Source organism: Echiichthys vipera, assembly GCF_963691815.1.
Source record: "Echiichthys vipera genome assembly, chromosome: 6".
Taxonomy (NCBI): Eukaryota; Metazoa; Chordata; class Actinopteri; order Perciformes; family Trachinidae; genus Echiichthys; species Echiichthys vipera.
Window position 1 is genome coordinate 17,477,064 of NC_139831.1, and position 22,481 is coordinate 17,499,544.

Consider the following 22,481-nt stretch of genomic DNA (forward strand, 5'->3'; position numbering starts at 1 on the left):
CTGGTGCACAGTGCTGTTCTGTTTAAGCAGAGTTCACAAGAATCTATAGGAAAAAACAGAGGTGGAAGGAATAGTATTAAGAACATTTTTCTTTTGCATCTCACATCCCAATCATTTAATGGCAAACGATGTTGAGGTACATGAGCAGCCATGTAACAATTTTGAAAGTAAAAGTCTTTTTTTCTTTTTACCTGCCTGACTTTCTCCTGTGGTGTTACATATCAGACATGAGAACAACTCAGGAACACAAAGAGAGCTGGCTGCTACTAAAATAAAGAATGTATAAAACAAAATGTGTACTTTTAGAGCTAAACAGGCATATACATATTTATAAAGAATAAAACATATATACAACTGTAACATTCAGAAATGGTTCCTTACCTATGAAGAGATGACCAAGCAAAAGATACAGGAATACCCCTCTGATAACCATTCTCTGTTGGAAAAGACTTGCATCTTTAAATTGCTTTAAATGTCATTTTAAAGGTATGAAATAATGCTCAACTGCGTTTACCTGTGGTGATGCTGTCTCCTCCACACACAGTTAAATGATGACCCGCAGCTCTGTTTTGCCTAACCTAATGGTCTTTGCGTCGGAAAAGGTACGGCAGAGCTGATTATAAACACTGATACCAATGCAAATAAACTCTGTCCTGGAACTTAATGGCACAAACAATATCTCTGTTTGTATGGTTTATAGATGGGAGTGATGGCAACGATGAAAGGTTGCTGCGGCTCCTTCTTTTTATGTTGTGGAGTAACATTTAAAATGAAACAATAATTAAATTATGGGAACTATACCTATACTAACTATGGGACTTTTACACTTTTTACAAACAGATAGAACGAGAAAAAGAGAGAGACATGAATATAAAAGACAGAGGACAAAGATATACTGAGCTATAACCTGTTATAAGCAAAATAGTGGTTTGTTTATGCAAACCACTGCCAGTGCCTTGGCAGACATGATACAATGTGATACTACAAGGGGGTAACTTTGCTCAGAATTTCAGAGTTATGGCCAAATTGGCTGAATTTGAAGAAGGGAAACTTGGAAAACACTATTACCTTTCATTGAAGTCATCCATGGCCTTCAAATCATACACAGTATTTATTCATGCTGTGGCCACTAGAGAGTGCTACAGATCATCCATCTTTTTTCTTAACGCCCATGCCATAAGGGTCGTGGGGAGCTGGAGCTTATCCCATCATGCACTAGGAAAGACGAAGGGTGCACATTGGACTGCAAAACAATATCACACAGTTATAAACAGCCATAAAGCAATTTATAGTTGTATTTAATCAAACCTGGATGTGTTTGGACTCTAGCAGGAAAACAAAATTACAAAGGAACAAGGCGAATATGCAAACTCCACATGGAAATAACAAAACTGGTTTGTGGATTCAAATCACCTCTGAGTCACTTTACCACTCTTTCGTCAAAGATAATCTATTTGGATGAAGATCCTGGTTGAATACATAAAGTAGGCCACAGTTATGTCCCCATCAAATTGTGTTTAATGACCCCAATAATGACGGGAAATGGTACGGGGAAACATCATTTAAAAAGGGAAACAGACTTTAATGCAAGACCAAGGTCATAGCTATTCTGTCTGTCTGACTGTGAAAACAGTGTCATGTATTATTGCATGAATTTAAACTGTTTGTGAGAAATATTAGATTTTCTGTTCATCACAACATTGAGGCAGCACAAGTTAAAGCTATGAATAACCTGGGGAAGTGGCCTACATGAGTGAGAAGACACTCCCAATTTACTTTTTTACATGATAATGTTGCACTGTTGGGCAATGCAGCAAATAGGCCTATACAGAATAGCTTTTCAGTTTAGGATTGCAATTGTGAGCCATGAGATTAACTTTAAGAAGTTTCTACAATTTATTTTTGGTTTCAATTTGTCAGTCAGCTAGCTAGTCCATCCAGAGGTTTATAGTCCACACTTTACAACACTTTATCAGTAAATGTTAGCATGTTCATCTCAAAGGTAATGTCAGCAAAGTAGCAAGCCTTTTGCATGTTAGCATGCTAATGTTCACACATATACAGATACAGTGGAAGGTGAATGTTACAGCTAAGATAACATCTCACCATGTTGTGTATAGGTCCTGTTTGCATGTGTTGCTTGCTGTTGAGGTTTATTTCGGCCTGGGTGTGTGGGTGTACTAGCCAAAGTATAATACCAGAGTGAAAAAAAGCTTTTAGCTAGGCTGCTAAACTGATTGGCTAGTAAACACAGTATTGTGTCAATGTTGCCATTACATAGCCTACAATTGGCCAACCTATGATGCGCTGTAACTTTACTCCTCAAGAGCTGGACATAACACTGTCCACTTTGCTTTGAGAATCCTAGTTTGACTAGACAGGGAAGTTGTTGACACGTCAGTTAATTGACAGTATTTCAAAGGACTGAATGTGCACAGCTAATTCAAATGTCCCGCTTCACCTGCGTACTCAGACTCGAGACGCAGGAAACAGGTGAAGAGTGTCAGCCTAATGAACTCGGCCTGTGACCTTCCAGCGCTTTCAGCTCGCTCGTCTTGGCTCGCAGTGTGTTTGTTCCTGCGAAGATGGTCGCTTTAATAGGACTTTATAACAGGTTCTCCCAACTGGCCAAATGTGCTGCACAAAGGCAACTGAGGAAATATGACAAATGGTGCACCACAACCACTGGCATCATGGCGGACAAGAAGGTATGAGTGTGTGTGTAGCGGGTAGCTTATAGTGTGCATTTCACACCCTGCAGGCTATGTGGAGCATGCATCATAGTGCCTGTACGCTTGGCAATGTAAGAAGTGCAGGGAACATTTAGCTCTGACGTTACTTGGAAATTATTTACATACTTTAATTGCTATAGCTGCAGAATAATACTCATAATGATGAACTCTGGTGCTCCGTGTACCAAACCTTACGAGAACCTGCTTACAACTTGTATTTGAAACTATTTATCTATGGTTTATTTGATAGGGGCAGATACAGTGTACATAGACAAACCTAGAACAGCTTTCCAATACAAGTATCATAATGCTTATAGCTGATGCTGATTTGCATCACCCATCCCTAGAAGGGCCTTTGTGGAAAAAGACTATAACAGTGGGGCAAAAAGAAGGTGAATTGTTATAAAGCACAAGGTAAAAAATAAGATAAGAGATTAAAACAGTGAGCTAAAAACAAGGTTAAGGGAGTACAGCGAGAAACCAAGCACATTGTAAAAACATGTTAAAACGGTGAGTTTACAAGAAGTTAAACAGAGTACAGAGATATGCAATGAAGCAGAAGGTAAAAATAAGATGAGGTTAAAACAGTGAGCTTACAAGAAGGCAAACAGAGTAAAGCGAGAAACAATACAACACATTTAGTAGTAACATGGCTACCAACATCTAGACATGAACTCAAGTTTGTTGCTGACTTAAACCCGATTTGGTGGATCTATAAGAAATTTTAAGGTTTGCAGCAAATTTCAGGTGATTAGGGAACAACTTCCAGGACTTTGCTCCTTTCCCAGAAAAAAAGCTGTCTCAGCGAAAGATGTTTTTCTGAATTAAACTTTACAGTTGCCACTGGAAGCAGCTCTGTTGAATCTGCTGCAGCTCTGAATCGTGTAACGTGGAATATTGCATTTGTTTTAACAGAGAGCCTATAATTGTTTGGGAGATGTAATTGACTTTAACTGCTGTACGGCAGGATTGCCATCTTTAAAATAAGGGACTATCAGGCAGAGGCATTGTGTTTTCTACTTGTAATGTCTAACCCTCAACGACTTCAACTGAAAGTAAACTTCTCAAAAAAAAAGAAGGAAAGTATTGCCTGCTAAAAACATTCTTAGATGCAGCACTGTAGCTGCAAAATTGCTGCCTTTTTAGATTGTATAATGGTTGAAAGCAGTGTCAAGTAACTCAGCAGTGACTGCACATCAAAAGCAGAATGAGGGTGTTCGTCTTGTCTGTGTTCCCACATCATAGTGTTTCTCAAGACGTAGGCTGGAACAGTTTGATCATAGTAACCATACTTCCTCTTTTGTGGCTTGTTGCTATGGCAAGACTTCCCTTCCAGGCAGGAAGTGACAGGAAGGGACCCAAGTGATGAGTTATTTTGTGTGTGTGTGTGTGTGTGTGTGTGAAGAGTGTGCATCATGTTTGGGTGGAGCACTTTATTATATCCCCAGACAGCGTGCATATCACATTAAGACTTCAGCTTGTAGTCGGGTGTCTGAGCCATCATGGAGAAGAGCGGAAATACTCTAAGGATTCCTGTTGGCCACATGGTGAGTTGGTTACACTCTTGTTCGGTTTGGTTTGGTTCTGTAGCTGTTCTTTGGGACCAGTGTTGTTGTTAATGGATTTATGTCATATAAAGAAGGAGGTTTTATCGGTCCTTACATAGAGTGAGTGTGAGGAATAAGTAGAGTGCTGGCTCACCGTAAATTGTAGCTCTGTAATGATGTGGTGAACAGAGATGCCTTTTTAAAATGTTGGACTACCTTTTCAGCCTGCTTTTTCACTGTGCTCATACTGTTGAGGCGACATCCAGGTCAGAATACCTCAAACAGTAGCAGCTTCTTGTATTGTCTGTCTCAACTAATCAGAAATACTTTAATAATCCCAGGGGAACCAATCAGACTGTGCGGCTAACAGTTGGCTGCTACTGAAAACTGACCAGGCCTGAGTCAGAAGGGGAAACTGTTTGTCACTTGTTTTGTGCAGGCTGAGTTGGCTTCAGTGAACTCTTAGACCATTATGTTTCTAGAATTTGTTCAGCTCTGCAAATTGTGAATGTGTGTGTGTATATAAAGATGCATTTCACAGAGGCAGAGAAGGCCTGGCTGTTGCTAAAAAGGGTGCTCTGCAGTTTGTATGATTGCAAGAATTCCTATATTTGGTGCTGCATGAAACATGTCCCTCACAAAGAGTGTTTGTATATCTTGTCTCTCCTTCAAAGGATTTCCAGAGAATCCTAATCCTACAGATGTAGTTTGTTTCAGTGTGAGAATTTAAGGTGCGCAAGCAAGACTATGAATCATTTGTTTTCATGACTTTCTGTGTGACGGCTGTGGGTGAAGTGTGTGTGTGTGTGTGTGTCTCTGTGTTGGCTTCTCCTGTAGTCTATTTGTAGGCAGCAACATGTGTTTTTGGATCCAGAGTTTGAGCAGTGGAGCAAAAAAGTGAAAAGGAGGAGCCACAGTGGCGCTCACACCTGCAGAAACTAACCTGCCCATACCTGCCTTATATGGGCAAAGTTTAGCAATTGCCAATAGCTGTTGCTTTTGAACTGTTGTCATTACAAGATCACTTTCTCTTTGCATTTGCTGTATATCTTTACCTTTTTTTTTATGCTCAAACACCACTTGGCTCAGTCACATTTGATATGGGTTATTCCAGAAATACAGTAGAGATAAGTTCTATATTTGATATAAGATTTCAAATGTAGAAAAGAAAAAACTACCACCACTAACGACACACCAGCAGAAGTGATTAAAGTTGGCATGCTTGTCTGGTATGGAAAGAACTTTTGAAGTAAGATGTTTGTCAAATGTAAAAAAAAAGTATCTATTTAAGTGCTCTAAATATGATACTTGAGTAACATGCACAGGTGTGTGTGCAAAGATTTTGCAGAATGTATTGGCACTGTTTAACTGAGTGCACGGCTTGAAAGAGAAAGGACTTTTACAAGATGTTAACTTTGAGTTCTAAAAGCTGAATGAGAGGCACAGTCATCAGTGTCACAACCACTTCCTGACAAAACAGCCTTGACTGATTGCACTACATTGTTACATAGAGTTGAAAAAAACTTGCAGCTGTTGGTCACATTTCACTTCCTAAATGTATGCTTATGTCTAGCTTCAGTATTAATATTATTTCAAGCACACTGTGCTACATACGTTGTAAAACTGTTCCTGATGAATGTACTGAAATGCCCCACGTTTGTCCTCGTTGAATTTTTGTTCTGTGCTTTGTTTGATTGCAGCATCTTAGAGAATATTTAAATACGGTTCCTTTTTGATTTTCTGATTCACTCATTGTAATGTTGAATTTCTCTACCAGTGCCATAGGAATTATCCAGGTTTACCATACTAGTCCATGACAGGCTCAGCGAGTTGTATTCATCTTATCATGTGTTTTGTTTTTAGGGCAGTACCCTACCTTATCTGTCTCTCTCTGTTCACAGAGCCAGGCAGTGTCAGATGGAGGTAAGCCTGAACAACCCATATGTGCGCTGACAATCCTGTGCATCTCTCATTTCTCCGAACTGAAACATGTCCATGCACGACAGACTAACGTATCTGATTCAGTTTTTTTTTTTCTTTTTCTCTGCCGATAAATGGGTGTGCCGGCGTCTGGATGTGTTGTAGAGTTGAACATGTCTGCGCGGGATTGTGGGGGCAGCAGCTCCAGCCTTCCAGGGACTCCAGGCGGGGAGGGCAGCCCAGCCAACAGTGTCCTGAGCTGGGCCGTATCATTTGAGAAGCTGTTGGAGGACCCCTTTGGAGTCCGCCAATTTACGGTGAGACACACTCAGCACGCACGGTGTTATGTTGTAATTTTAAGTTCAGGAATGATGTTTTCTCACAAAGTGTGCAATGAGAGTTCATACACTGTGTTTGTCTTTCTCCACAGGCCTTCTTGATGTCTGAGGTGAGTGCGGAGAACATTTTATTCTGGCAAGCTTGTGAAAAATTCAGGAAGATCCCAGCCAGCAACTTGAATGAGGTATGATGGCACTTTTTATGTCTTTGATGGTGGATTATTTTACCTTACCTGTCCTTTGTGATTCATCATACTGTTGTGTGTTAACTCTTCATTAACTCCCTATTTTTAAGTTAGAAATATTATGTCCTGAAACTTAGTTTTGTGGTTGTACACCATACAATGAATGTTTACAGTGAGGGCAGCTTTAACTGTCTGTGTAGTGGTCAGCAAGTGCAAAATTGTTTTGCTTTGATAATGGTTTTATGTTTCAATATTTTGATGTTTAGTTAACAAGCTTTACAGCTGGGGTAGAGTGTATTTTAAGTGTTATTGGGCAAAAAACCTACAATATTTCATCATATTGTAATTCAAGTGTTCTGAGTGAGAGCTAGACTCTCACAGCTCCTGTAGTAGGGAAATCTACTGTAGCCTGTTACGTGAGAATTCGGCCAATCACAGGTCATTTCAGAGAGCGTGTTCCTAGGGCTGCAGGAAGAGGTCTCACTCTAATTCAAAATCTGGGGTTATTTTTTTCTTTTTACCTACTGCAGCTTTAAGTAGCATTAATCGACAATTCAGTTAAAAAAAGAATACATTCACTGTTGACCTCAATGACAGGTGAAGCTGTTTTTCAACCATCTTTTTTGAGATGTTTACATGATTTCATACTATTCATTCAAATAAAAGTGGCCAGTCGGGAAGCTAATTGCAAAGCAGCTTTTAATCTATTTTGTGCCTTCAAGGCAGACTTGTTGCTTGGTCAATTATATTCCATTATAGAAACGGGAAGCGCAGAAATTGACAGGGTTGTTGACTATCCACACATCAGTCGAGTGTCTGTGGTTGCTCAGCTCTCTTGGAAATGAATAACCTTTTAGCAACTTATTGATTGTATAACTTGCTTGTGGATTCTTGGGCTGATTTGATTCTTGGTACACTTAACAAAGAAAGACTCTAAGCCAGTGTATAGCTCTTTACACACTGAGTGTGAGCAGATGAAATCTAAAGGGAAAACTGAACTCTTTAGATCTGCCATTTAAAAAAAAAAATAAAAAAAATTCTTCTGCTTAGGCACAATAATTAGCAAACGTCAGCTAAAGTTTAGTTCAGAGCTAGTCTTTAGGAGGTTTCAGTCTGATGGAGCTGTTGTGTTCCCAGATTAAAGTAGCAGCCCGCTCCATCTACAACACCTACCTGTCTGACAGCGCTCCCTACTCAGTCAATATTGATGACACAGCCAAGACAGAGGAGGAGGACCTGGAACAGCCCACACCTGAAATGTTTAACAAGGCTCAAACACAGGTCTGTTTGGAGTCCATGCTCCCATTTGAGCTTAGTAATACCATGGTGCATTGTTGGTCCCTCTGCTGACTGTGTGCACAACTGTGCCTGCTTTGTGTCAGATATTTAAACTGATGAAGATGGACAGCTACAGGCGCTTTGTGCGCTCTCCTCTCTACCAGAAGTGCACCTTGACAAGCGTAGAAGGTAAACTTCACTCTGCAGAGCTGGTCTGCATGGGATCTTGGGAGGACGTGACCAGCAGAAGTCCCTTAAGTGACAAGAAGGTAGAGGAAACTCACTGAGGGGCAGGGAGAGGAAAACTCTGAGCGATTCTGGTTTAAGTTTTGGTATTAAGGCATTTATTTCATCAATGTCTCAAACAGAACAAGTCAGACTCCAACAGCTTGCCAGGTGGCAAGAGTGCCTCGGAAAAACAGCGACAGAAAAGAGGATCCTGGGGAGGTAGTGGCAAATCTTATGCTTCTTATTTGTGCCTTGATGTACATCCTGTGACTTTATCTCACAATCTCTCCCTCACTCTCCTCTTAATCTTTTACTCCAAACGATAGATGCATCCAACATCCATGGTTCAGTCTCCCGGAAAGACTCCCATATGTCGGTCAAGTCAAGCAGCAGTGTGGAGCTTGGCTCCCTCTACAGGCAGATAGAGGTCAGTGCATTTGTGACAATGGGGCACACATGAATGTGAAAATGTAACCTTCAAGGTGACCATTCTCACAGTTGAAAGAAAAAGCTGCCATAAAATAATTCTTGTTTTGAATGAAATTTTTCAATCTTGATTTCATCTTTCTCTTCTGTCTCTGATCTGTAGAATGGCAGATCAAGTCCTCGGTCTCCCGAGCAGGGTGGAGGAGGTGGCAGTCGGTTAGGGGTGGAGGGGGGCTACTGCTGTGTCTACCTACCCGATGGCAGTGCCTCCCTGGCCCCCACACGTAATGGCCAACTCATCAAGGACATGCTGGCTAGCCTATGTGAGAAGAGAGGCTTTCCACTGAAAGATGTCGTCATTTATCTTCATGGCAAAGACAAGGTGAACACTTGTCTACAGCACCAGCCGCAGCTTTAAATCAACAAGCTGTTCAAAAGTATCTACCGTACCACTCTGTAACATTGTTTTGTAACAGGCAGAATGAGAAAGATGACTTCCCTCTTCCTGTTCTAACGTCCTCTCAACCTCTCACTCACTTCATTTCTGAAACTTATGTGAAAGTTTCAGAAATAACTGTTAAACTTATGTGAAAGTGTCCCCAGCTGAGGCTGACAACCCCAAAAGTCACTTCTCTCCCTGTCTCTTTCTGCAGCAGCCCTTATCGCTGGACCAGGACTGTTCTGTACTGAGAGATCAGCAGGTCTCTCTGGAGCTCAGGGTGATGTTTGCGTGAGTCAACCGCGTCACGTCCTTCATTTCCTTTTTATGTCCGTCTTTGTCACTCGAACAGGCTTTCACACCCCTGTCCCCACTAAAGCATGCCACTTCTCACCATATTAGAGGGAAGTCCTTGTGTTGACACCAGAAATAGATTAGTCATCTTTTGCAGTGAATACATTATGAAATGGCAAAATAAAATAAAATGTGGATTTCCTGCTAAGTTATCAGTAGGTGGCAGATTTCTGTGACAGCAGGCCATGCAGGACTAGATTTTAATGAGGTAGCTTATTGAAATGCACATGTGTTTCAGGTTGGAGATTGCCTTCACTGGTAAGACGGTGGGGATCATGGTGAAGTCGAGTAAGACGCTGCAGGATGCCCTCTCTGCGGTGCTGCAGAAACACCACCTCAAGCCACAAGAGGCCCTGATCACCATAGTGAGTGTCTGTATGTACGAATGAGACCACAGTATCTAGCCAGTGCTTGAGTAGTTTCTCAGATAAGTAAATTATTTATAATTACTGCTAAGGAATAACTGATTACTCTGGTCTGAACAGACATCTCACTGCAATAATCTTATATTCATAGTTCGTCCACATGGATGACTCACCTACTTTTCAAAGCAGACTTATCTAGTTTTTTTTCAAATGTACTACTTTTAAAAAGAAATATTCTGTCCGTATGTCCTGCAGCATTATGTTCAGCACTCGTCTGCCTCTCATTTATACAGCAGCTGGTGCTAGACATCCTTTACACATCACTGTGCATGTTAATATTTGTATAAAATATGTCATATTAGGGTGATAATTTTACGGTATTACACCATCTTTGTAATGCATTGTTTTGTCTTAAACAATGGACTCATTTTCTGTAGGCTCTCTTCATCCCCACAAAACTGTACAACTGATTGTGTGTCAGCATCTATCCGACATGTCTTATCTCCTTCGTTTTAGGTTGGAAGCAGCGAGCCTGTGAACATGGCCGGCACTGTGTTGTCATTGGCCAATAAGACGTTACGGCTTGACAAAATCAAAGGTTAATACACTTGACCTTTTAAAAACCTAATGTTTTACTTTAATGGGAACGAGAGAGAATCATGTTTTAAATAATTTTGATATAACTGCACTGCTCCCCCAAAAGCACAATCAGCCACAGGATAAAAAGAAACCTACTTGGCTAATGAGTTAATGAAATGAGTTCAATCAGATAAAGGCACACTTTTGCCCTCCAGCCACTGTTAGTTGTTGATAATGCGAGTGATATATCAGTGATGCTGCGTGTTTCTTCTGCTGCCTGTATCCTGGCTGTGCCTTTTTTCTTATTCATGTAATTGTTTCTTTATGGATCCTTTTGAAAGTTTTTCTACATTTCTTGGTTCCTCACTTGCTCTGAGCCAGTGATAAGGAGAAAGTCATTTTTTCTATCTTTGTGTGTCTCGCTCCGTCTTCATTCTTTTCTCTGACAATGAAATGTCAGAGTTTATTTGGTTTGTTGAGTCAAGGTGTCACTTTGACTTTACTCACCTCTTTTCCCAACAGCTAAGAGACCAGAACCAACTTCACTTTGTATCAGTGCTCCCCACCTCAGACACATTCACTGCATTTGGGGAAATGGGTTAGATTAAAGTGCATCCTTGGAGGACCGGTTTAATTCTTGTCAAGAATAATTAGTTTTTAACACAATGGGAAAGGTTTATAGTTAGTTTCGCAGCGTAATCAGCAGTCCACTACTTTTCTACTGGGAGGAAAAGTACGATTAGAAACTGAGTTGTATATTTTGTGTGGTTTGAACAGGAAGAGACCAGACCAGCGTTTCCCGAGGCAGTGGTTCTGCTGCAGCCACACAGGTGAGGCCATGTAAATAGACCTCCTTCGGTACGATACTGACAGTCATACAGTACACACAAGACGAGCTGCTGAGAATCTCTTGGTTATTATCTAAATAAGAATATAATGAAGCTTATCACTTGAAGGCCGCGGCTATGTGTGAACAGTGATTTTGGACACAACCTTGGTGACGACCATCATTGTGTTCTTATTTAGGTATTAAGAGAAGTGGTGGAGCTACTAATGAAATGCAGCCATATTCTGTGCTGGAGTGTTTGAGGCGCGGTACTGAAGTTCCACCCATACACATGCCCAACCATCCCGAGTCAGTCACAGCCGTCAATCATGTCGTTGCATCCTATTTTTATAGCATCAAATTACTAATTAAAACAAAACTTATTAGACACTTTAACATACATCAGCGGGATTAAAACTTCCTATAATGACAGAAATCTAAATAAATTGAGGTGTGCGTTGCTTTTAAACAATTAAATTCAATGGCTGGCAGTAAATACCGTACAGTGTAGAGTAAATGGGGAGCGGATTGGGACAACCCAACGCTTCTACATACCGCCATCAACATTTATTGTGATTAAAAATGCTTATTCCTCCTTTTGATGTTTTGTTTTTAAAGAAATGTGTAGTACAGTTTTACTGTGATTTTTAAAACTGAAACTTGAAACTTGAACTTGTACACTGATAACACTATTTTGTTCCAAGGCAGGAGGAGTGAGTGCAGGTGTGGTGGAGGCCAGATCAGTGCTGCAAACAGACAGAGCCAAGACTCAGCCCAAGCCCGGTAAAAACCGCGACATCGATGGTAGGACATATCAGCAGAATCTAGGTTGGGCAATTTATAATGTAAGATGATGGATATTTGACAAACGTCATAGTTTCCCACAACATTTATAGGTTGTATTATTGATTTAATAAAAGGGGAAACATCTTTTATTTATAAATAGATTCTCAATTTGAGCTTGGAGGTTCATTTTTGACTCCCAAAAAACAACCACCCAGGGGTTTGAATTATTATTATAAATGCCATTTAATAAAATAATTATTGTTCTTCTAAACTGGAGATCAAAATTAGAGAACAAAGTATTAGTACTTAATTTCTTCTAAAAATACTGTTTTTTATTGTTCAGAATTTGATAGACTATCAGTACCACTGCTGTGATAAATGCAAGCATGTCTATACTTTATTCAGCACGAATAAGTTGCGTTGCCTTACTTTATTCCAACTGTAAAATGTAAATACCTGAAGCTGATTTTAAAAATGGCTCATTTATTTCAAACAAATTTGAGAATTAGATATTTTGTGTGTCAGGGTTTCTTGACATGCTGACGAAGGCTCAGTGCTACAAAGTCGATGACCAGCGAGGCCTTTTGACCAAAGAGCAACTGGAGGTCCCTCTGTTCTTGAAGCTGACTTTAGACCAGGAGCAGGACACAGAGCATGACGAGGCCAATACAACCAGCACCTTAACTCCAGACTCTAAAGAGACGCCGGGTTCAGCTGGAGCAGCGGAGGAAACCCCAGACTCTGCTGAATCTGAAGCCAAAGACTTAAAGGAAACGGCAGTTTGAAAGACATTTGTGTGTGTGTGATGGATAAAGACTCAATCAGAAACTAAACTATAACTAACATCTCACAACATCACAAGACCAATAATGTCAAAAGAAAATTGGTCAAGCACTTTTTATAATTGTTTACAAATAAGCTCTGAGACGGCAGTGTGCTTCCATCATTGCTGCAGATAATTGGCCCATTGAGGCTTTGTGTAAAGAAGATCACAGTAAACATTAGTGTCATTTCCAAACACTACACATGTTTATGGGAATAATGTTTGCTATGAATTGTTTAATGTATCCAAAATGTTTTAAAAGAAGTTTTAGCTCAACCTGTCACCCTGAAGCGAATGTGTTTGTTTTAGTGTTCACTGATGTTTAACGCTGTACAGTTTGCAGTTGCTTTATTTTCTCACATTACGTTCTTGCTGTTCTTTGAACATTAAGCAAAACTGTTTCTGCACAGGACTGTCCAGAAGGGCTTTCTTTTTTAAAGTGTATTGCACTTTCTTTTCTTAGTTTGGATTAAGATTATTGAATATTTTTACTGAGATGAGTTTTTATTATTTTAAATGATTACCAATCATTTTGTGCTTACTTGCTGTCTTCAAGTGTGTGTTTGCGGTACTTATGTGAGTTTTGTTTGCTGTGATGGCACTTTGAGAAGCCCTCCTGCTCTCCTGTCACCTCCAGACTAAATCTCAGGGTCCAGATCATGAATTAGTAATGTGAAATTACAGGGAATTACTCAGATGATGTGATCATTAAAATATCCCACAGGGTGTATCCAAAGAATTAAAGTTTACGATGAAACTGGATAATTTCTGTCTGTCTCTGGGGAAAGACGTCAGATTTCTGCTTTTAGCTCTCTGTGAGGAATCTTTTGGGTGAATCACTGAGGTCAGTAAATGGCTTGTCAAATGCTACGTGATGTGGTTGTCTGTGCTGCAGCCAGACTCCACTGCCCCAGTGCACTGGCTGTATGACTCATCCAGCATAAAACAGCTTTTATGTGTAGGTGTCATTTGTAACTATCTTTGATTACATTATGTATCCTGGTAGACAAACCTAAATGTCATAATGTAATGTCATGTTTGCACAGTAACGGTGGATCATTGCAGAGCTGCGATTGGCTCTTTAAGAAGGGTTTGTAGCCAATCCCTTGTGTTATCGGTCTAAAGACTTGTTGCTGGAAGGTGTTTTCCAGTTGAGGAGCCTGGGAGGACTATTATGGGGTGCATTTGGCTGTTGAATGGGTTACAAAACAAATTAGAATAGTCATAGATGGATTCATCCAAAAATATGTCAGCAGCATGCAAATTTCAGAGTATGTGACAATATTGTTTTTGGGAAGCATCTCATTTGCCCTCGTTTTTTAGATGGGAAGCAATTAACCTCAGACAGTGTAAGAAAGCAATCATTTTCAGTAGGTAATACCGGTTTGTCACACCCACGGCTTTCATCTGCCAGGCTGGAGACATTAGCATACAGGACTATGATTGGCACACCTGGTGTGCGTGCGTGTGCGTGTGTGTGTGTGTGTGTGTGTGTGTCGGCAGAGCTATGAATGGGCATAGAGGGGTGTGCTCTCGCAGACACCATACCAGGCAGCAGTGAGATGACTGCCATCTACGCCACTGCACGTCTGCACTGAGAGAAAGCAGAAAAGGAGGTGAGTGTCTGAATTTCCCCAAGGCATTTGACTAATCTCATTTTTTGGGGTGATCGCTGTGCTTGTTCAATGAGTAGACGTGTCTGCCTGCCCTTTCTCTGTCACTCACATCATTCATTCTCTGCTCCTGTCTGTCACTCAATGCTGTCTTGAGATAAACCTCTTTATCTCTGTTTAATAGAAAAGCTCCCATTTTGTGCCAATGATTTTTTCCTATCTTCGTTACTTGCTTGCTGTCAGCAATCTACCTCTGGATGGATAACAAAGAGGTCTTTGATATCTTGGAAGTGTTTTTTTTCTGAACTCAATCTTCTGCTAATGGTAGCTCTGACTGGTGCTCACTGAGAGTCCAGCAGAGGAATACATAAGTAGAAAACGAAACCAATCCATCAGATCAATACTTGCACATTAACTACGCTGACAGATTCTGCTCAGCCGGTGAAGGACAGACTCTGTTCTGTGTTAAAATGACAGTGGATTCATTTGCACAGACTCAGTTATCAGGTGAGATACACGCGATCGAGCTGTGAGTCAGGCTGGGAGCAGCTGCGACTACTAAGTCCAGCCAACATGCGTGTGAGTGTGTGTCACCTGAGCGTGGCTGAACAGACAGCCCATCAGCATCAATTACAGGACATAATGTCCTTGCGAGTGTGATCTGTCTTAATGTGCGCTCTGCTGCCGGTGCAGCTACTGCACTGTCCACATGCTCACCTTGGTGCTCTGAACACCTTTTGTGTGCGTGCATGCATGTGCTATGACGGCCTCTGTAATTATACACATACTGTGCATGTGATCTCCTGGGATCAGCAGGTTAAGCACAGATGTGGTTAGGCGTGGCTTCAGTTTCAGCGTCCTGGACTAGAATTCTGGAGATTAGTGGGATACAAAGGAGCGATAACTATCTCCAAGGTGTTTATCACTCAACTCACGTCTGAAAGGATATTTTCTGTCACTGTTGCCAGATGAATGAATGAATGAATTGATGACCCCCAGTTGGAGACACGATCAGAAGGGATTGTGTCATTTTGCAGACGGGCCGACCTTTTCCTGAAGACAACAGAAGTGATGATGTAGATGCTACTTGTAGTTGACCGTACTGTTGGTTTTGACATCTTGGTAGCACTCTATAATACAATTTGCAACTTATAGTGTAATTACCCAACACTTAAGGTGTAATATTATGGTATGAATCAATACATATAAATACTTACTGGTTCCTACTGCTAAGTAGGTACAGAGTTACAACGAAGTAACAATTGTGACTTTTGGTGGAAATGCGAAATTATTTATAGCATTTATGAGATACATAGTGTATTTTAGAGGAAAGAAGAAATTACTTCAGTTTTGATGTGCTACCAAAACGGTAATATACTAGATGAAGTACAATAAAAACTTTTATTTGTTCTATTGCTCATGACAATTATGACACTCATTTCTTACAGGTGTGCATACATCCACTCTCTAGGGATTTGTCTTGCTACGCTACACCACACTACTAAAAATGCAGAGTAACAACAGGAGGCGGGCTGGAGTATGACGTTTGCACTGTTCCGTTTTTACTGTAAGAGTACCAACTCTGCTTTTAGAGACTTACTTGAAATATTAGAAATGTTAGTTCTTCTCACTTGGGGAGTTAATTATTGTTGACCTAATCTTCCTAGATTTCCGCTGGGGCCAATCTTGGTCTCTGCCAGTGTTATGGATTTAAATCTTCAGAACAGATTAAATTATCGTGTAATGCAGATGCTCCCATCGGTGTTTTATTACAAACTGTAAAGGCTAATTACTCTTGAACTTTTCTACCTCAGATTTATCATCATCCTCTTGCAGTCAGTCTCTCAGTCAGAGTGATGATGAAAGGAAGAAAAGATAACATTTTCTATTAGCCCTTCCTTGCAGACAGAGTTCCTGAGTAGCTTTTTAGCAAGGTGAAAGTCTCAACATCGCTTCTGTGTGTTAATGCACGTCGTTAACATAATGTATGAGCATTTTGGGCTTTTGTGGGTGTATGTGTTTTTTTCTTTTCTTTAGATGCCTAAGAGGTGGCCTGTTTTTGGATGTGTCACCTTGACTGTCGTTTGCTCGCTCATGTGGATTAATTGATGGAGAAGTGTTTCTCAAAGCCACGGGGCTTTTCGACCTCTACTACAAAGGAGATGCACTGCCAACCGCTTCGGTCTAGCCTATGCGGTCCTTCATCTCTTTACTTCGTCTGCAAAGGCGAGATAGTCTAACCAAAGATGGACAGACAGTGACAGAGGAAAGCATGGGGAGAGATGGGGGTTAGGCAAGCAGGCGAATAATTCAAATTTAGGTCATTTCTCTCAGTGAGCTGGTCAGAGAGAGCACTCGGGACTCGCTGAATGCGTGCTCTGCCATCAAGGCTACACTTATCCTCCTCTAGCCCTCTAAGGGCGGTAATGCACATTAAGAGTAAGTGCATGGAGTATAACAGTCTTGAATACCCCTGCGTATATGTGCACAATGGGACTGATGTAAGAAAGAAGCGAGGGAAACACTGGGTCAGTTTCTCTGGTACAGCTCATTCAGTTCAGAATGAGAATCAATGTATTCCAGTCCAAATGGGACTTTGTAGTGGGGTTACCCGGAGCATCCAAAATGACACTGACGTCAGTTTTCACAGTGGGTGAGTAAGCTCCTGTTGATCAACTCGCATTCATTCTTCATGAGCCCTGGGCTGAATGCGTCCAGTGGAGCAGCAGGATCAACTGGAGATCAGGGTGGCAGACAAGTCTCTGTCAATAGTCAGGTCAGTAAGGGACTTTTTTACATTTTATTGTATCTTTACTCTTCGGACATCCTCGTCTCACCAGGTCAGACATTAGAGTGCAATTCCGGTGAAAAATCATCCCATAATAATTGAAAATCAGTAATATGATGCACATTCCCAATATTCAAAATCTCTCTCTTCTCACTAACTAGAAGTAGGCGGGGCTCGGTAAGACAAGGTGATGTCACAAATGAAGGTGTACCAATCAAGATTTAGCAACATTTTAATTAAAATCTTAATGTTTTCTTTGGTCATTGTCAATGAACCCTTACGAACACAGTCCTGATGAATCAGATTTCTTTTTAAGTAAAGCTCTTTACCTTATTTCAGGTTACTTTACCATATTAAGTGTTCATACTCAGACACTGTTCAACAACCAAAAAAAATAAAAAATATATATAACATGAGGTCTGCAGAAAAACATTGTCCACACACACTTGGTGTTTATGATCTTTTGAAGCTCAGCTATCATGTCTGTCCCCTAAGGAAGACCACAAGCTGTAGCTTGAGAAACATGTAAATGTGGATTTAAAAAAACTGTTTTTTTTAATTCTTTGCCAAATTGCTGCTAGGCTTAATTTATTTTACTGCATTATTATGGGCAACATCAATGAAAAGATGATTAGATGGTTGAGAGGCACCAGAGTAAGCTATTTGAAGATCAAAAGATCACAGAATGATCCAAATGTGTGTGATTTGGTTAGAGAGATAGTTCAGAGATACATTTGGGGAAATTTACAGTTTTTCCCAGATTCAGACACTAATAAAGATCTCAGGACAAGCCTGAAGCTTTCAAACAGCAATATTAGTATATTATTTGGGCTATTTGGCTCAATTGTTGAGCAATACAAACAAAGTGTAATCATGATCCCATAGGCATCCAGGAATTTAGCGAAACTAAGCAAGTACACAAAGGTTTTGAAAACCCCTGATAGGAAATCAGTACATCACCCGTTCACTTTGACATGCCGGGAAGGATTTTGATTGATCAGATTTTAATGGTCAGATGCCAGACAAATGCAGACTTTGAAAGGCAGCACTGAGGACACTGGAGGATAAAAATATGTCTCAGGCAAATGGACTTGGACCCAGAGGTGTTTTGTCTCTGACCAACAGGGCTCCTGACACCAGCTGTGGATCTGGCTGTGACTGCTGGCTGAAAATCATTGTGGCCTTTAAGTTGTGCGGAAATCATTGAGTTTTCCTGCATCACTCCAGCTGTAAGGGTGGAGATCTTTATATCCACATTCAAATGGGCTGCTTTTTCTTCCCTTTTGTTAATACACACATTTTTAAGCTTTCAATCTGCATTTCTCATTATTGTAGTGACTCAAGTATTTATTTTGTTAATCTCAATTTCATTCTTTTTGGTAAATTAGTCATTTTGAAATTTAGCAGGTTTCTACAGAGTTACAACCACTTTAATATTTGATGGCACAGATGTGTAAGGAAAGACCTTTTAGTGTATTTTTTTTTTTCTATCTTTACAAACATGAGAAGCAATAATGGGATACGTGTATTTGCCACAGTGTAACAATTAGAACCAAACTCCAGGGTAAAACCATGATGAAAATCGGCAAGCAAAATACTCAGATGAGTGTAGTGAGCAGAGGTGGATCCCTGAGTCAGCGTCGCCATCTAGTGAAAAGAGGCCATAACTGCAGATGTCAGACTGCACGTGATCTCTCAATGACTGCTGCTAATTGGGCCCCTGATGATGGCATGATCAGAGATGAGTTTAGCCTTTTTTTTTTTTAAAAAAGGCTATTAAAATAAGTGGTCAGTTTTTACCAGTAAACTAAAGGATGATTGCAAAATGTCTTTCATTGGACCGTCATTGTTGCATACAACCACATGGCATTTGAAGTTCCTCTTTTCTTGTCTTTACAGTTGCACAACAGTATTCTTATCCTAAATCCACATCAGCACTGAACTTCTCCTGAGGAAAAACCTTCAGGTCGCCATGGAACAGAAGGCAAATGAGGTGTGTGAAAGTCGATTCAAAGTTTATTCTAGCCCAGTACCAAAGGCTGCCTCAAACAGCTGTAGATGATATCAGCAGCAATAAGCAACATTAGCAAAGAACACAATGTAAAAATAAATAAAATAAAAGCAAATAACTTGGATAACCGTTCTTTTTTTTAAATTTGTTTTTTTAGGGAAGACTGATAAGGACAGAATGATTAAAATATTTTCTCCTTCTAATAAGATCACCCCCCTCTCTCCCTCTAGTGCCCCACCACCACTTCTCCTCAGAAGCACATGAAGAACAGGTCCAAATCCACAGAGGAGATGCAACAGACGAAGAGAGTGAGTACTCTCAGCAGCAGTCAGGCATTCATACCTTCTAGTGACTCATTCTCATCCTTTATTTATAGTTGCATTCTTTTACACTAATATATAATGTGACATCCTTTGCCTCACCTTTATAGGCCTTTTCTTCACAAAAATCCCTCCCAGGCAGACCAGAGCTGGAGAAAGTGAAGGTACGCTGTGCACACATCTGTTTCTACATCACCGTTATAAACATAAAATTTCAGACATGGAAATGCCAGTTGAGTTGTAGCTGTATTTCTCAGTGTGTCTCCCTGCATTTCAGGAGTGTCCTGACGGCTCTGACACGCCATCATCCTCCACGGAGGAGCTAAAGGAATAAATGGAAGGAGATTAGAGTTGCCATCAAGTTACAAGATCGTCATAAACACATCAAAATGTACATATGACACAGGGAAACATATTAAATATAGTGAACTAGATTATAAAACACAGGAGAAATGAAATTATGATTGAAGGAAACTATAAAAATGATAGAATGAAAAAACACATAAACCACACTGAAACAATCGCTTGTAAACACCTGTGATGATGCTGTTTCATTGTAGGCTGCTGAGTGTTGTAGAGCCTAGATACCATACTGAATGTGTATTGACAATAAAGTGATGCTGTTCAGTGAATCCCTGCTCTCACTCACAAACATCTGATGCTGTACCGTAGGTACTCTCATCTTTAACAGTTGAATAGCATGGTGTGATGACAGAGGAGGGAACATAAAACTACTTGTGTTTGAGCGTTGGATTTGATTAGCGTATTTTGTTCAGGGAAATAGAGGGCATCTTTTAAGTCACTTTGTAAAGTTACAACCATAACAGTCGCCACTTGCAGCCTTTAAAACTGCAAATGGAGTCATGACGCTGGTGGTGGCAGAGCAAAAAGGCATAGACTGCAATAACAGCAGAGAGACGAAACAGAAAGGCAGTTGAAACATCCAAAAATACCCCAAATAAGCAGAGTAGAGGCACAACATTCCCTGCCTTCAATGTGTATGGAAAGGGGAAATAAGTCTAAAGAGGTCGAAAGTCCATCAATACTTGTATTACTGTGTATCCTTGTAAGAATGACACATTTCATCTTGTGCTCTTCATCAGGGAATAAAGTTGTTCAATACAAATTCCACAAACAAATCCTAGTTAAACCACCGGATGAAAACTGAGAGGCTGTCATTACATGGAAAGATCCATTAATGAAGAAATGGAGTAGAATAACATACGACTTCATAACTTTATATCCCACCTGAGTGGGACATTGTCTTTAAACATAAAAACAGCGCAATAATGTGTAACCTATTAAACTAATATATGGAGAGGACATAGCACGCAGCAAACTAGTAGGCAAAAAGATAATTTCAAACAAAATACAAAAAAATAAAATACAGCAGAGTGAGAATTGCTCTTTTAAAGAACAAAAAACAAATTGCATTTTTTACTATCGACATGTATGTTTTCTGATATGCACCGATATAAAAAGATTTTTGACAGAACGTATAATGCAGAAAGCAATGCTTGGGTTATTAAGAAGTGATTAAGTTGTTACATAACTTTTATTTTTATGTAGTCTTTATTTTGATAGTCAAAAATAGCCTTGTGAGACTATCCTGATCTTGCAAGCTCCATTTACAGATCAGTCTGGTAACATGCGACGGAGAAAATTTGGAAACTACCAATCAGCGTTGGTTTTGAGGCGAGTTTAAGTGTGACGCAATGAGAAACGACTGTTCAGTCTAAGCCATCAACATACAGGTATATACAACATGGATGAGCGCAGCTATTAAGCAAGCGGCTTGCTAACACTCTTGGATCCTTCTGGTGGAATATGGACCGGTCACCTGAAATTGTGCCTTTTATCCGTAAATCCGCGTTACACAACCAGCAAATATCCTTTACCGACATGTTGTTTACTTTCTACGCTTCGTTGATCTGATTGGTTGATTTGGCCCGTATGTTAGTGATAGACAGATGGTTTATCCAATCAGCAACCAGTATTTTCTCCCCTTCCCAAAAGATCTCCAAACGAGAGTTCCCAGATGGATATGAAGAGGAAACTAGAATCAGGTGAATCAATCCATCTGGCGGCGTCAGGTTAAGTCAATAATTGACTGAAATAAAAGCCTTCTTAAAAATATATAGCACCTCTCAGAGGTCGGACTTAAACTGAGGAAAGGCTAAGAAATGTTTATCAGGATGCTTCTGCCGCTTGATGCTTATCTTGTGTTCTGACAGCAAACAAGTCACTCAGCTTCATCTCCAGTACACCAAAAATTATACAACACAAAGACTATACTATCAAGCTTACTCTTACCTGTGGTTCATTTTGAGAGTTTTCTTAACTTTAACTTCTATTGACCGACTCCAAAGCTGTTGAGCCTCCTAAGAGGATGAGGTTGTTTGAATTTCTTAAAACTGTGGTTATATTATATATTTTCAACAAGTTTTAACAAGTTGGCTGTCAAATACAACAGACCCTGTTATGAAATCCTCATTGGCACAAGTAATGTCTTTAATCTTATCAACATTGATCTCCAAATAAGGGCTGCAACAAAAGCTTGTTTTCAGTTTAAAATGATTTGCCAATTGTTTTATATATAAAATGTCAGAAAATAGGGGGAAAACCCCCAAGGTGACGCCTTCACATTTAGCTTGTTTTGTCTGACCAATATTTCAAAACCAAAGACATTCAATTTACTGTCATGGATGACTAAAGATTAGTAGATATTTGCATATCAGCAGTCAGAACCGGTGCATTTCTGGCATTTCTGAAAACGAACCCAAAACTTCACAGTTGTCAATAAATGCTCTGTAGATTAACACATGCATTAATTTATTAAATGTTTCAGTTGTACTCCCAACTATTACTTTTGCTCAAAGCCTGGAGAGCAAAACAAAACAACAAAAACTGAGCTTAAAACTAT

The 22,481-nt window shown here is 40.1% G+C and overlaps 1 protein-coding gene and 2 long non-coding RNA genes across 5 annotated transcripts; 2 read left to right on the forward strand and 1 right to left on the reverse strand.

Moving 5' to 3' along the window:
- Positions 1–191: 191 nt before the first annotated feature.
- LOC310948079 lies at positions 192–535 on the reverse strand. Its single transcript, XR_014593234.1, has 3 exons — positions 515–535; positions 382–436; positions 192–266 (listed from the first exon to the last, which is right to left on the reverse strand). It is a non-coding gene; the product is annotated as an uncharacterized lncRNA (long non-coding RNA).
- A 3,631-nt stretch (positions 536–4,166) lies between these two features.
- On the forward strand, positions 4,167–13,548 carry rgs14b (regulator of G protein signaling 14b). 3 transcript variants are annotated; one of them, XM_083915107.1, is made up of 15 exons: positions 4,167–4,279; positions 6,181–6,202; positions 6,365–6,516; positions 6,630–6,722; positions 7,860–8,003; positions 8,105–8,269; positions 8,369–8,447; positions 8,555–8,655; positions 8,818–9,036; positions 9,308–9,384; positions 9,686–9,812; positions 10,329–10,410; positions 11,169–11,221; positions 11,922–12,045; positions 12,529–13,548. In XM_083915107.1, exons 1-15 carry the CDS (start codon positions 4,235–4,237, stop codon positions 12,786–12,788), a joined length of 1,743 nt encoding a protein of 580 aa, XP_083771233.1. In that variant the 5' UTR covers positions 4,167–4,234; the 3' UTR covers positions 12,789–13,548. The 3 variants fall into 3 exon arrangements, with proteins under 3 accessions (XP_083771233.1, XP_083771234.1, XP_083771235.1); XM_083915108.1 differs by having other exon boundaries at positions 11,922–12,021; XM_083915109.1 differs by having other exon boundaries at positions 11,922–12,000.
- A 563-nt stretch (positions 13,549–14,111) lies between these two features.
- Positions 14,112–20,190, forward strand: LOC310948541. The gene is made up of 5 exons (XR_014593249.1): positions 14,112–14,442; positions 19,127–19,220; positions 19,469–19,546; positions 19,669–19,722; positions 19,836–20,190. It is a non-coding gene; the product is annotated as an uncharacterized lncRNA (long non-coding RNA).
- The last annotated feature ends 2,291 nt before the right edge of the window (positions 20,191–22,481 follow it).

What these genes read in the sequence shown, in the direction of transcription:
- rgs14b (XM_083915107.1), top strand. Translation starts at nt 4,235, where the DNA reads ATGGAGAAGAGCGGAAATACTCTAAGGATTCCTGTTGGCCACATG. An exon ending in CCAGGCAGTGTCAGATGGAG is followed by an intron (nt 6,203 to 6,364) that starts GTAAGCCTGAAC and finishes GATGTGTTGTAG; the next exon opens with AGTTGAACATGTCTGCGCGG. An exon ending in GACATATCAGCAGAATCTAG is followed by an intron (nt 12,046 to 12,528) that starts GTTGGGCAATTT and finishes TTTGTGTGTCAG; the next exon opens with GGTTTCTTGACATGCTGACG.